The sequence below is a fragment of the Chrysochloris asiatica genome, unplaced genomic scaffold (assembly GCF_000296735.1).
Source record: "Chrysochloris asiatica unplaced genomic scaffold, ChrAsi1.0 scaffold00125, whole genome shotgun sequence".
NCBI classification, from domain to species: domain Eukaryota; kingdom Metazoa; phylum Chordata; class Mammalia; order Afrosoricida; family Chrysochloridae; genus Chrysochloris; species Chrysochloris asiatica.
In genome coordinates this window covers 9,112,607-9,126,260 of record NW_006408643.1, presented here as the reverse complement: position 1 = coordinate 9,126,260, position 13,654 = coordinate 9,112,607, and the positions used below count along the sequence as shown (strand labels likewise).

At 43.0% G+C, this 13,654-nt stretch overlaps 1 protein-coding gene across 1 annotated transcript in view; it reads right to left on the bottom strand.

The window, feature by feature from the left end:
- Positions 1-9,878: 9,878 nt before the first annotated feature.
- Positions 9,879-13,654, bottom strand: part of LOC102813457 (zinc finger protein 726-like) — a 13,258-nt gene continuing 9,482 nt past the window's right edge. The window contains exons 3-5 of the mRNA XM_006869076.1: positions 10,627-10,921; positions 10,379-10,527; positions 9,879-10,300 (exon numbers count right to left, since the gene is read on the bottom strand). Of these exons, the coding sequence (XP_006869138.1) occupies positions 9,879-10,300; positions 10,379-10,527; positions 10,627-10,921 (866 nt within the window). The remainder of the gene's footprint in view (positions 10,301-10,378; positions 10,528-10,626; positions 10,922-13,654) is intronic.

The following is a 13,654-nucleotide window of genomic DNA, read 5'->3' as shown; positions in this document are numbered from 1 at the left end:
GCAATGTTGTCCATAGCTTGTCATGATTCACACAATCAAAAGCCTTTGTGTAGTCAATAATGCACAGGTATATATCTTTCTGGTAAACATGCATGCGAAAGCTGGACAGTGAATAAGGAAGACCATAGAAGAATTGGTGCTTTTGAGTTATGGTGTTGGAGGAGAATATTGAACGTGCCATGGGCTGCCAAATGAACTAACAGATCTGTGTTGGAAGAAGTGCAGCCAGAGTGCTCCTTGGAGGCCAGGATGGCCAAACTTCATCTCTCATCCTTTGTTCATATTTTCAGGAGGGACCAGTTGCTGGAGAAAGATATCATGTTTGGTAGGGTGGAGGGTCAGAAAAAGAGGAAGAACCCCAGTGAGACGGATTGGCAAGGTGGCAGCATCAATGGGCTCAAGCATGGCAGTGATGGTGAGGTTGGCCCAGGATCAGGCAGTGTTTCATTCTGCTGTGCATAGGTTGCTATGAGTTGGTACCGACCTTATGGCACCTAACAAGAACAAGAAATCTCTGTTTCAGCCAAGATCTATCTGACATCAGAAATGATATCCCTTGTGCCACATCCTCTTCTGAATCCGGCTTGAACCTCTGGAAGCTTTTTATCGATGTATGGTTGCAGCTGTTTCTGTATTACCTTTAGTAAAACTTTGCTTGCATGGGCTATCAGTGATACTGTGCAGTGATTTTCGCATTTCATTGGATCGCTTCTCTTTGGAATGGGCACAAATACGTATCTCTTTCAGTCAGTTGGCCAGGTAGTTTTCCTCCAAATTTCTTGGCATAGATGAGTCAGTGCCTCCAGTGCTTCATCAGTTTGTTCAAAGATTTCAATTTGTTTTCCATCAATTTCTTATTTCTTGTTCTTTGCCAATGACTTCAATGCATATTGGACTTCTTCCTTTCAGTGTCATTGGCTCTTGGTCATATGACACCTCTTGAAATGGTTGAACATTGACCATTTCCTTTCAGTACAGTGACTCTATATTCCTTCCATATTCGTTTGATGTTTTCTGCATGGTTCAATAATTTTGCCCAGAGAATCCTTTAATAATGTAAGTCAAGGCTTGACTTTTTTCTCCAGGTCCCTCCACTTGATAAATGCTGAGCGAGTTCTTCCCTTTTGGTTTTCTAACTATCTTGAGATGTGGCATCAAGGCTAGTTCCACATTGTTAATAAAACCAGAGAGTAATGCCTCATGAATCATTCAACTTCATAGCAAGTTTACATGAATGTTGCCCTATCTTAAACAACAGTTTGTAGATGGAGGTTACAGTTTTGTAGTAGTTGGGAAGTCTTCAAAAATGTGCCCAGAGAGAATATACTATTACCCTTGATAAATGAAGAAACTGTAGCTGAAGTCCAGCAAGGAGTGAAAGTTGCTGCTGTTGTTAAGTACTACAGAAACAAAAGGGACCTACACAAATGGATGGGTGTACCATGTTCATGGACAGGAATACTTAGCATTGTGAAAATGTCAACACTACTGAAAGCAATCTACAAATGTAATATGATCACCATTCAGATTCCAAAGTCATTCTATAAAGAGATAGACTGATCCGTACCTTTGTATGGAAAGAAAAGAGATCTCGAATAAGGAAAAAAATTACCTAAGACAAAATTGCCATCGATATCAATGGAAAAAATAAAACGTGATATGATTTTCCAAAAAAAAAAATGTTTTTTGAATGAATGGATCTGTGTTTGCCATATATAGGGTCATTTTACCCAACCATATTATCATACAAGCAGGATTTTTCTTTTCTTAGTTTGACTAGAAGTTTTGTTTTTCTTTTAGATATATAATCATGACAACTGAATATATTTGCTGTATGTTTAATGAGTATTTAGTTTGATTTTAACCTCTTGCTCTACTTTCTAGAAACTTCAAAACTGAGGATTATAACTGGTGAAAGATACAACCTCTTTTCTTAACTGAATGAAAGGTTTTCTTTTTTACTATTTAGAGTAATGTTTGGAGTCCTGGTGTGGCACTGTGGGTTAATGCACCAAACTATAAAGCTGTGTGAACTGCAAGGTCGTCAGTTCAAACTCACCAGTCGCTCCTTGGAAACCCTATACAGGGCCACTGTGGGTCAGAACCAACTTGACGGCACTTAACAACAGAATAATGTTCATTGCTAGCACTTGTAGTCTGCCAACCTTTGAGCTAGTTTACTTAGCATTTTTATAGATTATTCTGCTCAATTATTCCAAGTGACTTTTCAGCATCCATTGACATAATTGTATTAATCTTTTTTTTTTTTTTTTTAAAGGAGCTTTGGTAGCGTAGTGGTTATGAATTGGGCTGCTAACCTTAAGGTCAGCAGTTCGAAACTACTAGCTGTTCGTGGGAGATATGAGGCTTTCTGCTGGGAAGTTTGTGGCAGGAAATATTTAGGAGATAGGACACAATTCATGAAAACATTACCAGTATCTTTGTTGTCCCATCTTACTGTCTTAAGTTTCCCTTACCAAAGTCAGAACCAAGGAAAGTTTAATACAATTTTTGAGATTCCCTTGCTGTCTGATCTCTTGCTACTCAGTATGTAACTTCATTGAATGTGCAGGTGTGAATAAAACAGGTTCCCTCAGCATCTGAACTCTGCCTCCTAAAGTCTTGATCTCCACAATGAGAATCCTTGTAGGTTTCACAGTGAGGGCTACTGTTGTTGCTGTTGTTACTACACTTGAATTGTAGTAGTCCTCAGGTGTATGAGAGAAGTTCCTGTCACATCGTTTCTGCCTCATGAGTACATTCCAACCTCAAACCTTTGTGCTAGAATCAGCCTGATAGTGTGGAGACTTTGAGGTGGCCAAGCTCATCCAGGACTTGTCTCAAGCTGTTGGAAAAGAGGTCAGATGTCCAGACACTAACAGGGCCTCTTGCTTCCCCCTTCCCACCCCCCTGACAGACAGCCAAAGACACCGTGGTCATGCACATGGCCCTGGACTAAGGGTTACCCAGCTTGTAAATCTGGACAGTGGTTTCTGTCTCTGCTACGTCAGACAGATGGGAGTTCATTGCCCATCTCAGTGTGTAGCCAGCATTGGTGACCACCCAGTCAGGGTGATGTTAGTGGGCATCAGGACCTGTTCTGTCAGAGATTAATGATTCACTTAAAAACTGCCTGTAAACAAATTGCTCAGACATTCAGGGTTCGTTGATAATTACTGGTGTTGGAAAGGGAACTCTGGAAACAAGGATCAGTATTTGGAAAACATGACAGAATGATACTGGTGATAACATGATGTAGTTTGGCAAACCAAGAGCTTATTCATTGCAGACTTATTTTACAACATGAGAGGTGGACCTCACCAGATGGAATACACAGAAATCAAAGATTTTCACTTCCTTTTATTTGCTGGTCCTAGAGTTGGGCTGTGTGTTTGCAAATCTGTGTGTGTCTATGAGTGTGTCTGCTTCAGCATGTCGCAGTTCTCTATCTTACGTAGATGAGGGTGGGAGCTGTCCACACTTCTGGTCAGCATGGGAGCATGGGGAAAAAGAAACCACACCTTTTCCGCTGCCTGTGTGAATCTGCTGTTAGGATACCCTCCACTACCAAAGCTGCTGACAAGATGGTTGAGTTGTGTGTGGCCAGCTGTTCACCGGTCTCCCTTTCATCGTCCCTACTCAGTCTCTCCTCCCAGAATGGATGGAGTACATTTCTTCTCAAGTTCAGGGTGTCAGAATTATGTTTCTGTTTCCTTTTCTCTCTTGTAGAGGGTCCATGTAGTAGTACATCTGCCTCGTCAGCTGTCTTGTCAGAAACCCCTTCCCCTTAAGCTTCTTGGCTAGAATTCTGAAGTTCCCATCAAGAGATCCTAAAGGAAGTGTTGTAGGTGTTCAGGGTTGTTCATTAGGATGCTACGTCAAAACCATGAAAGTTCCCAAGCAAGCACTGATGTATTCCTAGCATCTACCACAGGTAGTCCTGGGGTGGCGCTGCAGGTTCATTCTGTTTGAACCACACCAATCTAGTTGAACTTCAAGGTCAGCTGTTCATCACTTTACAGAGTTGCTGAGTCAGAATCAACTCATTGGCACTTAAAAACAACCACAAGTTCTAGAGTACAATACACTTTATTTTTTTTAATGTTTTATTGTGAATTATGTGATAGTTTACATGGGAGAACACTAGCCTTACATTCATCCTTACATTCATCCTATCATGTATCATTTCACTGCCATGGTTACAATCCCCTCCATACATCATCAACCAACCAAAGGGCATACCCTACAAGCCTGCCCCCCAGTTGTCAGCACACAGCCCCTCTCCCTCTCTCTGGATCTAAAGTCCCCAGCTGCTCCATCTCTCCACGTCATCGTCTCTGCCTCCATCTCAGGCATCACTGCTTCTCTGGGTAGGGTCCCGCTCTCTGCTCTTTTCCCCCTTGATGGTCCCAGGGACCTCCGCTCCTAGACTGAAAAGTTAATCACTCCCCTCCTTGCTAGAAAACGTCTACCCTTACATTTCCAATCCTCACAATCAGTCCTGATAACAATTATTCACTATTGTATCACAAGAGCGCTATCTGCATTTCCTTCCATCAGCCCCGCCTAGACGAGTACAATACACTTTCGAAGTGTGCCCTGCCCTGCCCTGAAGTGTGTTTTCTTCTAATTTGAAGTCAACTGAACTGCTGTAGGAGAAAGGTGAGGTTGTGCTCCGGTTAGGGAAGAGTAAGACTGCCTTCCACAGCACCCTACATGTGTTCTTACTGCTGTCCTCATCTCTCCTCAGTTAACTGCAGAGAAATCCAAATCCTGAAGATTTTTGTCAAGCTCCACAACCAACCTATTGATATGGGACTGCAATCAGCAGCATGGCCCAGAAGTGAGCGGGGCAGGTAGTCTATTGGGATCACGGGGAGCTAACCCTCAATCAGGATATGTGAGCATTAATCCTGGTTAGTCAGCTGATGCTTTCACTGAGTCACTTCCAATCTCTCTGGCTTCCTTTGTTCCCTGTGTTCTGGGGCACTCTTCCCAGCTCCTCCCACCCGGCAGGCAAGATGCTCCTCTAAGTCCTCATTTGATGAAGCGTTAGAAAAGCGTTTGCAGAATGAAGGCATGGCAGAATTAGGGCTGATGGTAGCCCTACAGGGTGTAAGCACAGAATTAATTACCATTCAGAGCAGAGAACATTCATGCATCTCCCCATCCTGGCTTTTCTGTGTGCTGTTAGCATATACATTGTACTAAATACTGACTTCAGATAGAGGAAGTGAGTCCAGGCATCACCACATCCTGGGTGAATCTGAATCAGGAACCAGTGAGGTGGGGGTATCCCCCACTTCCCTTTGTAGCACATTATAGCGCACAGGAGTCCTGGGGAGGCGCTGTGGGCCAATGCGTCCAACTGCAAGGTCAGTGTCTGGAGCTCACCAGCTGCTCCCTGGAAACCCAACTCAGGGTCGCTGTGGGTCAGAATCATCTCGACGGAACTTAACCAGAAGATCACAAATCACCTTTCTCTTTGACCACCTCTTGGTTTCTTTTTGACAAGAGAAAGATACAGAGATAGTCTCTGAAGGATACTAGATGCCCACCCGATATAGTAAACCATCCCATATGCTCAGGGCAACCACTTGGCTTCTTTGTTTCCAGAACTCTCCCTGCCACACCCCCAATTACAATGCCACACCCGGCCTGTTTCTGCATCTCTAGTCCCATGCTTTTTCTCAGGCTCACACTGCTCAGAGGTCGCTTACCTGCTTCTACCAAGAATACGCAGTCTGTGGGTGGACTTTCTGGATTTGAACTCTGAATGCAAAGAACACCAGCTTTCCTCCAGCTTGTCATGGTAAGACACGTGGCCTGCTCTCCCAGGTTTCCATACCATTTACATTCTTTGCATGGAGCCCTTTGTGGTGATGGAAACACTTCACCTTCTACTCTGACCTTCTTTCTACAAGTCGTTCCTTCCACACAGCAGAGTGGGAAACAGGTAACAGGGCCGTAGTAGGCGTCCAAACTGGGAGAAAACTCTTGGGCCTACCAAGTAGGTGCAGAGAGAGGGATTTTATCACTGGTTTGACTGTGTTTTCATAAATTGTTAAAGCACCTCTTCAAACCCGGGCCACTGTAGAGCTCCTACGAAAGCCTGCCAGCAGCTGCTGGACCCTCTGAACTGGGATGACTTTTATTCCCTGCCACTGGAAACCCTGTCCTCCAGGGGCCCTGAGTAGAAGTACGGCAGGTCTCTTCCACTGAGGGCAGTTCCTAGAAAGGAATTTCAAGAAAGTAATCAACAACCATCACTCCCAGCAGCCGGGGAACGTGTCTCGGTTTTTCAGGGATGCGCTGGGCAGTGCTACTGCAGTATAAGGGATGTGCCTCTCAAAATAAGCTCTAAGTTTGAGCACAACAGAAGAAGGTTTTAATGTGTCCCAAACCGTGAGAACCTTAAAAAGGGTTTTAGAGCTTCAGAACCACCGTACTAGTGGTTACGAGTCAGGCTGTGAACCTAAGGGTCAGCAGTTCAAAACTACCAGCTGTTCCACAGGAGAAAGATGAGGCTTTCTGCTCCCATAAACCCCATACAGGGGGTCACGATGAGTCGGAACAGACCTCACAGCACACAGCCACCACCAGTTGTTGAGATTACAGGCCCTTCAACCATGGAACACTGCAGCCAAGAACTGGCTGATGGAATAAAATACGTCTGGTTAAGGGTGCCATACAAATATAGTCACGTTTCCATGGGCTAGGCTTGAAATAGGCAGGAAAAGTCTAATAGTCCCTCCTCTGTCTCAAGGCAAGACGACTCCAAGCTCCCAGGGTAGGGACAGGTATCTATTAGAGGTCTCCCCTACCCCCTTTAACAACACGTGCTGGTGCCTCCATGAGAAAATTGTTTAAATGTTTGAGTTACCAAAGGGCACAAGATGTTACAAGCAGCTAATTTTTAATTGAAGAGTAGTGTACCTTGTACAGGCTTGTTAGGTTTTGCTATCTAATGTGAGAGATCAAATATTTCATTACTAGTACTACAATAACACTAAATTAGGAGTTGGTAATTCAGAGGTGAGTTGAGCCATAGCTGACTTTAGAATTATTACTGGAAAACTATTGGAGAAAGATGAGGCTTTCTACTCCCGTAAAGATTTACACCCTCGGAAACCCTGTACAGGGTGGCTATGGGTCGGACCGACTCTACGGCACTTAACAACAACAACAACATTGTTAGCTAAGCATAATAATAGCGGTAACAGAAACCTATGGATATTACTGCCCCTAAAGGGAACAATCGGCTTTCAAATTCTTTCCAAATTGTGTATTCATAATAAATTAATGACCTATTTAAAAACAAAAACAAAAAACCTGCCAGCAGATTTTGTACATATGTAAATATCAACTAATGGCTTCCCTATAAGGAGGCCAATAGTGCAGTGATTGTCAGAGCCCTCCCCAACAGTTCTACTGTCATATGGGAAGAGATGACTAGACCCCATCTTGACCTTTACTTTATCAAATCCCTGTTTTCACAGTCCAGGATGGGTCTGAGGGGAGACGAAGAGAATGCTAAAGCATACATATTCTCCAATGGGAACCAAAATATACCTCCCCTCTAGCTATTTCATACCAATAGATCCGTTTTGGAAGAAGTGCAGCCAGAGCTCTCCTTAGAGGCCCAGGATGGCCAAACTTTGTCTCTCATACTTTGGACATATTGTCAGGAGGAAACAGTCGCTAGAGAAGGATATCATGCTTGGTAAGATGGAAGGTCAGAGAAAAAGAGGAAGACCCCCAATGAGATGGATCGGCCAGGTAGCAGCATGATGGCGTCAAGGGTGGCAGCGGTAGTGAGGTTGGCCCAGGATCGGGCAGTGTTTGGTTCTGCTGTGCATGGGGTCGCTATGAGTCAGTTCCGACTTGATGGCACCTAACAACAACAACAACAACTAGCCATTTCACAAACCACAAAGACACAAGCAGGCATCTCTTTGCTTGGAGATGAATTTGGGCAACTACATTCATAGCGTAGTGGTTACGAATCGGGATGCGAACCTTAAGGACAGCAGTTCGAAACTACCAGCTGCTCCGTGGGAGAAAGATGAGGCTTTCTGCTCCCGTAAAGATTTACAGCTTCGGAAACCCTGTACAGGGTCGCTATGGGTCGGAACCGACTCAACGACACTTAACAACAACAACAACATTCACCAAAGTGATACTATGAGTCTTACTCGAGAGGTGCAGTGGCTCAGTGGCCTATAGACTATTTGAATACAACAGGTCTTCTTGACAAGACCAATGGTTCCCAGGAGGAGGACAGTGACAGTTGATTCTAGTCTTTTACAACAGATGTAGTCAGGTTCCTGTGGATGCCAATGGGTGCAGTCCATGTGTAAAGAGTAAAGTTCACGTTAAGTTGTCTCATGCAATCTCCAGCATCACTTCTATCACCAAGGCTGCTTTCCAACTTCTGATCCTTCCGTATCGTTTCTAGCTTTCACATTCAATCACTAGTAATTATCAATGCATGTTGATTGCACGTTTGATCAATTGCAGATTGAAGAAGTTTGCTGAATTCTTCAAAGGTATCATCCATCACTGGCTTTAGTGATTGGCTCATGGATTCGAATAATAGTTTTATTCACTGGTCTTCCGTGTAGGTAAATGGGTACTGTCCTGTCACAGATCTTGAAATGTTCTTTTTGACTCTCGAATGTGTTGTTCCTGGCATAGTAAACCATATCATTGTCAGATTCAAGATGGCCAACACCAGTCCATTTCAGATGACTAATGCCCAGGCTGTCATTCTTTATGTGTTCCATCGCATTTTTGACAATTTCCAATATTCTAGATTCATAATTTGTAGATTTCACGTTCTTATTTTGAATAGATGTTTGCCGCTGTTTCTCCACATTTTTATTTGAGCTCCCTCCACTCACATCATTATGGTTAATTTTAGTTTGAGGAGGCAGCACTCTGTCGTATGTTGAGTACCTTGCCACCTGAGGGGGGGCGCACGTTCCATCCTTCACTCTGTGTATAATCCGGCTCCTCTCCATTGTGTGCAGTGAATTGTCAGGGCTGACTGCAGACTTTCCCACATCCCTTATATACACAAGGTTTGTCTGCACTGAAAACTCCTCCTTGGGCAATTAGGCTTGAGGGACGACTAAAGACTCTTCCACATCTCTTATACTCAGAAGGTCTGTTTTCACTGTAAAATCTTGTATGTGCATTGAGGCCAGAGAAAAGTTTTCCCCTAAATCCTTACTTGTATAAAGCTTCCCTCCACTGTGAGCTCTTGTATTTCCAGTGACGTATGAGGAATGACTAGAAGCTTTACAACATTCCTTACATGCAGTCATGAGGCCTCACTCTACTGTGAGACCCCAGATGTGCACAGGTTGAGGGTTGAGCAAAGGCTTTTCCACATTCACAGAGCTTCTCTCCACTGTATTCTTTCATGGACTATGCAGGTCGGCGGTTGAAGCTTACCAGCTGCTCCTTGGAAACCCTATCCAGGGTCGCTATGGATTGGAACCGACTTGATGGCACACAACAAAGGTATGTGAACTGACTAAAGTTTTACAACATCCCTTCAATTCCTAAGACTGTTCTGCACTGTGGTGTCTTGTACGTTTAGTCATTCTAGATTTCCCATTTATAAGGCTTCTTTCCACTGTGTTCTTTTATGTAAAGTGAGTCCTAAGGACAGACTGAATGCTTTCCCACATTCCTTACATTCATAATGCTGCTCTCCATTGCAACATGTGTGTAGATACTCAGTCTCACCATTTACAGTTGTCTCACGCTGAGATGTTTTATGTACAATGAGGGATGAGCACTGAGTGAAGACTTTACACATTCCTTACATTCATGAGGTTTCGCTCCAATATCAGATCTCATATGTGTACTTAAGGGTGAAGATTGAGCAAAGGCTTTACCACGTTACCACTATGGGTTCTTTTATGTACAGTGAGGTGTGAGGACCGACTAAAGGTTTTACCACATTCCTCACATTTGTACGGCTTCTCTCCACTGTGAGATCTTATATGTGCACTGAGGTTCGAGGACCAACTGAAAGCTTTACCGCATTGCTGACATTTATAAGGCCTGTCCCCACTGTGCGTTCTTAAATGTTTAATGAGGGTTGAGTGGTCAGTATAGGCTTTCCCACACTCCTTACATTGATAAGGCCTCTCTCCACTGTGTGTTCTTTCATGTATAGTGAGGTGTGAGGACTGGCCAAAACCTTTGCCGCATTCCTTACATTCGTATGGCTTCTGTCCACTGTGACTTCGTACATGTTTACTCAGACTTGAGGACTGACTGAAGGCTTTGCCACACTCTTTGCATTTATGCTGCTTCTCTCCACAGTGAGATCTTCTATGTGCCCGAAAGGCTGTGAAGTAACTGAAGGTTTTCCCACACTGCTTACATTCATAAAGCCTGTCTCCACTGTGACACTTCACATGCTTTGTAAGTACTGAGGACTGATGGAAGGCTTTCCCACATTCTTTACATTTATAGGGCTTCTCTCCACTGTGTGTTCTTTTGTGTACCCTGAGGGTTGAAGATTGAGTGAAGGCTTTCCCACATTCATTACATTTATAAGGTTTCAGGCCACTGTGCATTCTTTTATGTACACTGAGGTATGAGGACCGGCTGAAAGCTTTATGACATTCCTCACATTTGTAAGGCTTCTCCCAACTATGAGTTCGTCTATGCTTAGTGAGGGTTGAGCAGTCGCTAAAGGCTTTCCCACATTCCTTACATTGATAAGGCCTCTCTCCACTGTGTTTTCTTTTATGTACTATGAGGTTCCAGGACAGACTAAATGCTTTGCCACATTCCTTACATTCGTATGGCTTCTCTCCACTGTGGCATCTTATATGTTTAGTCAGACTTGATGCCTGACTGAAGGCTTTGCCACATTCCTTGCATTTATAACGCTGCTCTGCATAGTGACATCTTCTATGTGAACTGAAGGCTGAGGGATGACTGAAGACTTTCCCACATTTCTTACATTCATAACGCCTCACTCCACTGTGACATCTGATATGTTTCTTAAGTACTGAGGACTGACTAAAGGCTTTCCCACATTCCTTACATTTATAGGGCTTCTCTCCACTGTGCATTCTTTTATGTACCCTGAGGGTTGAGGATTGAGTGAAGGCTTTCCCACATTCATTACATTTGTAAGGTTTCTGTCCACTGTGAGTTCTTTTATGTGCACTAAGGTATGAGGACCGACTAAAGGCTTTATCACATTCCTGACATTTATAAGGCTTCTCTCCACTGTGAGATCTTATATGTTGAGTTAGGATTGAGGACTCATAAAAGCCTTTTCCACATTCCTTGCATTTATAGGGCTTCTCTCCACTGTGTATTCTTTTATGTATACTGAGGTATGATGATCTACTAAAGGCTTTATCACATTCCTGACATTTAAAAGGCTTCTCTCCACTGTGAGATCTTAGGTGTCGAGTTAGGATTGAGGACTGACTAAAGGCTTTCCCACATTCATTACATTTATAAGGCTTCTCTCCACTGTGAGATCTTACATGTGCACTGAGGGTTGACGAGTGAGTGAAAGCTTTCCCACATTCCTGACATTCATAAGGCTTCTCTCCACTGTGAGATCCTATATGCTTAGTTATTACTGAGGAAAATGTAAAGACTGTTCCACATTTCTTACTTTCATAAGGACTCTCTCCACTGTGTGTTCTTTTATGTGCAGTGAGGTGTGAGGACCAGCTGGAAGTTTTAAGACGTTCCTTACATTCATGCGGCTTCTCTCCACTGTGACATCCTATAGGACCACATAGTGTTGAGGAGTGACTGGAAGTTTTCCCATACTCCTTACATTCATAAGGCCTCTCTCCACTGTGACTTCTTGTATGTTCAGTGAAGGATGAGCAGTCTCTACAGGCTTTTGAACATTCTTTACCTACATACAGACTCTCTGAACTGTGAGTTCTTACATGTTTAATGACAGGTGAGGAATAGCTACACGGTTTTCCACGGTCCTGAAACTTACAAACTTCCTGTCCAATAACTGATTTGGAGTGAGGTTTTGGGTAAGAGGAACAATTGCAGGTTCCACCGAGTTCTTTACTTTGGCATGGTTTGTATCCAGTGTGAGCTCTGACGGAATTTTTGAATGTGTGATCACCACCTTCACAAAACTCAGAATGATATACTCCAGCAAGAGTTTCTTTCAGTAAGGGACGGTGTGTAACCCAGCATTGATCACCTTCTTTGTATTTCTTTATTTCAACTTCTTTACTTGCATGGAAGCTGTCGACCATATATTTTCTGTTAAAAATAGGGAGTATTATGTTAGAATTGTAGGTCAAACACTTCAAAATTACCACATATATTGATTTTGTAATTTCTGACGTGACTTGGATCATGTTACACAGGCTATAAATCATTTCTCCAAGAGTGGTAGCATTATGGCCACTCATATTGCACTAATGGAGGATGTCTGATATTGCGTATAAGTGAAATATGTCTCAAATACTTAATGCATGATTCATATTTATTGAAATGCTAAGTTGAGAAAATTAGGTAATACATTCATGCACAGCTGGGTTTATAAACGCACATGCGGACACACACACACACACACAAAGTATCCTGGTACGGTGAAACAGACGTACTGTTTAATGCCAGGGGTATGATACCTCCAATACACACAGAGTATCCTGGTACGGTGAAACAGACGTACTGTTTAATGCCGGGGGTATGATACCTCAAATACGTTTCCTGTTTGTTGTGATGATCTTCACCGCTATGGAATTCAAAAATTTCTCTCAAGATCGATGACCAACAGCCATTCTTCAGCTGCATCCGAATATGTTCACTGGACAACTTTGGTACATTATTACTCTGTTGAGAGACTGAACCAATAAATTCAAGTGGAGTTTCATAATATAAAACAAAACAGAAGGAACTTTGAAGAGGAGCAAGTAACTCTGAGGAAACAAAGCCTGAGGCATGTGGTTATTTCAGCAGTTTGGTAAAAGTCAAAGTGTAAGAAGCTCACTTGGAGATGAACCACGAGGAGTGGTAAGGATGGGACTAGACTCGAGTGTAGACAATAATGCATGTGTAACGGTAAAGGGGAAACGGGGAAGGCTTTTTCCACAAACAGAAGGCGTGAGAGAACAGAGGAAAATTTTAAAAAGTCATCTCCCAAAGTAAAAGACATGTTTTCAAGCTGATTTCTTTGAATGTAATTATATTACGCCTGAGCCTTCCAAGGATTCTTGACTCTCTTTGGCCCCAAAATAATAGCTCCAGATTAAGTCCCATGAGTTCCTGAGCTCTTTCCTAGTGTCAAATGGAGAAAACGTAGTGTGGCTGATAGGGAATGCAACAAGAAAGGAAATCATGTGCACAGAAATAAATTTCTAATTGTCAAGACCTCCAGACAGGTACCCTAATAAACAGTTGTGAGTTTCTTGGCAGAAAAAGAATGCCAAACCGATAATATATACAACAGAACACTAATGAAGTCCTAAACCAGAAAAACTGACCATTTTCACTCTAAGAATAAAATTTAGGATCTCAAATCTTTACGCAGAAGAGAAATAACATTTTAACATGTTGTTGTTGTTGTCAGGTGCCATCGAGTCGGAACCGACTCATAATGACCCCATGCACAGCAGAACGAAACAATGTC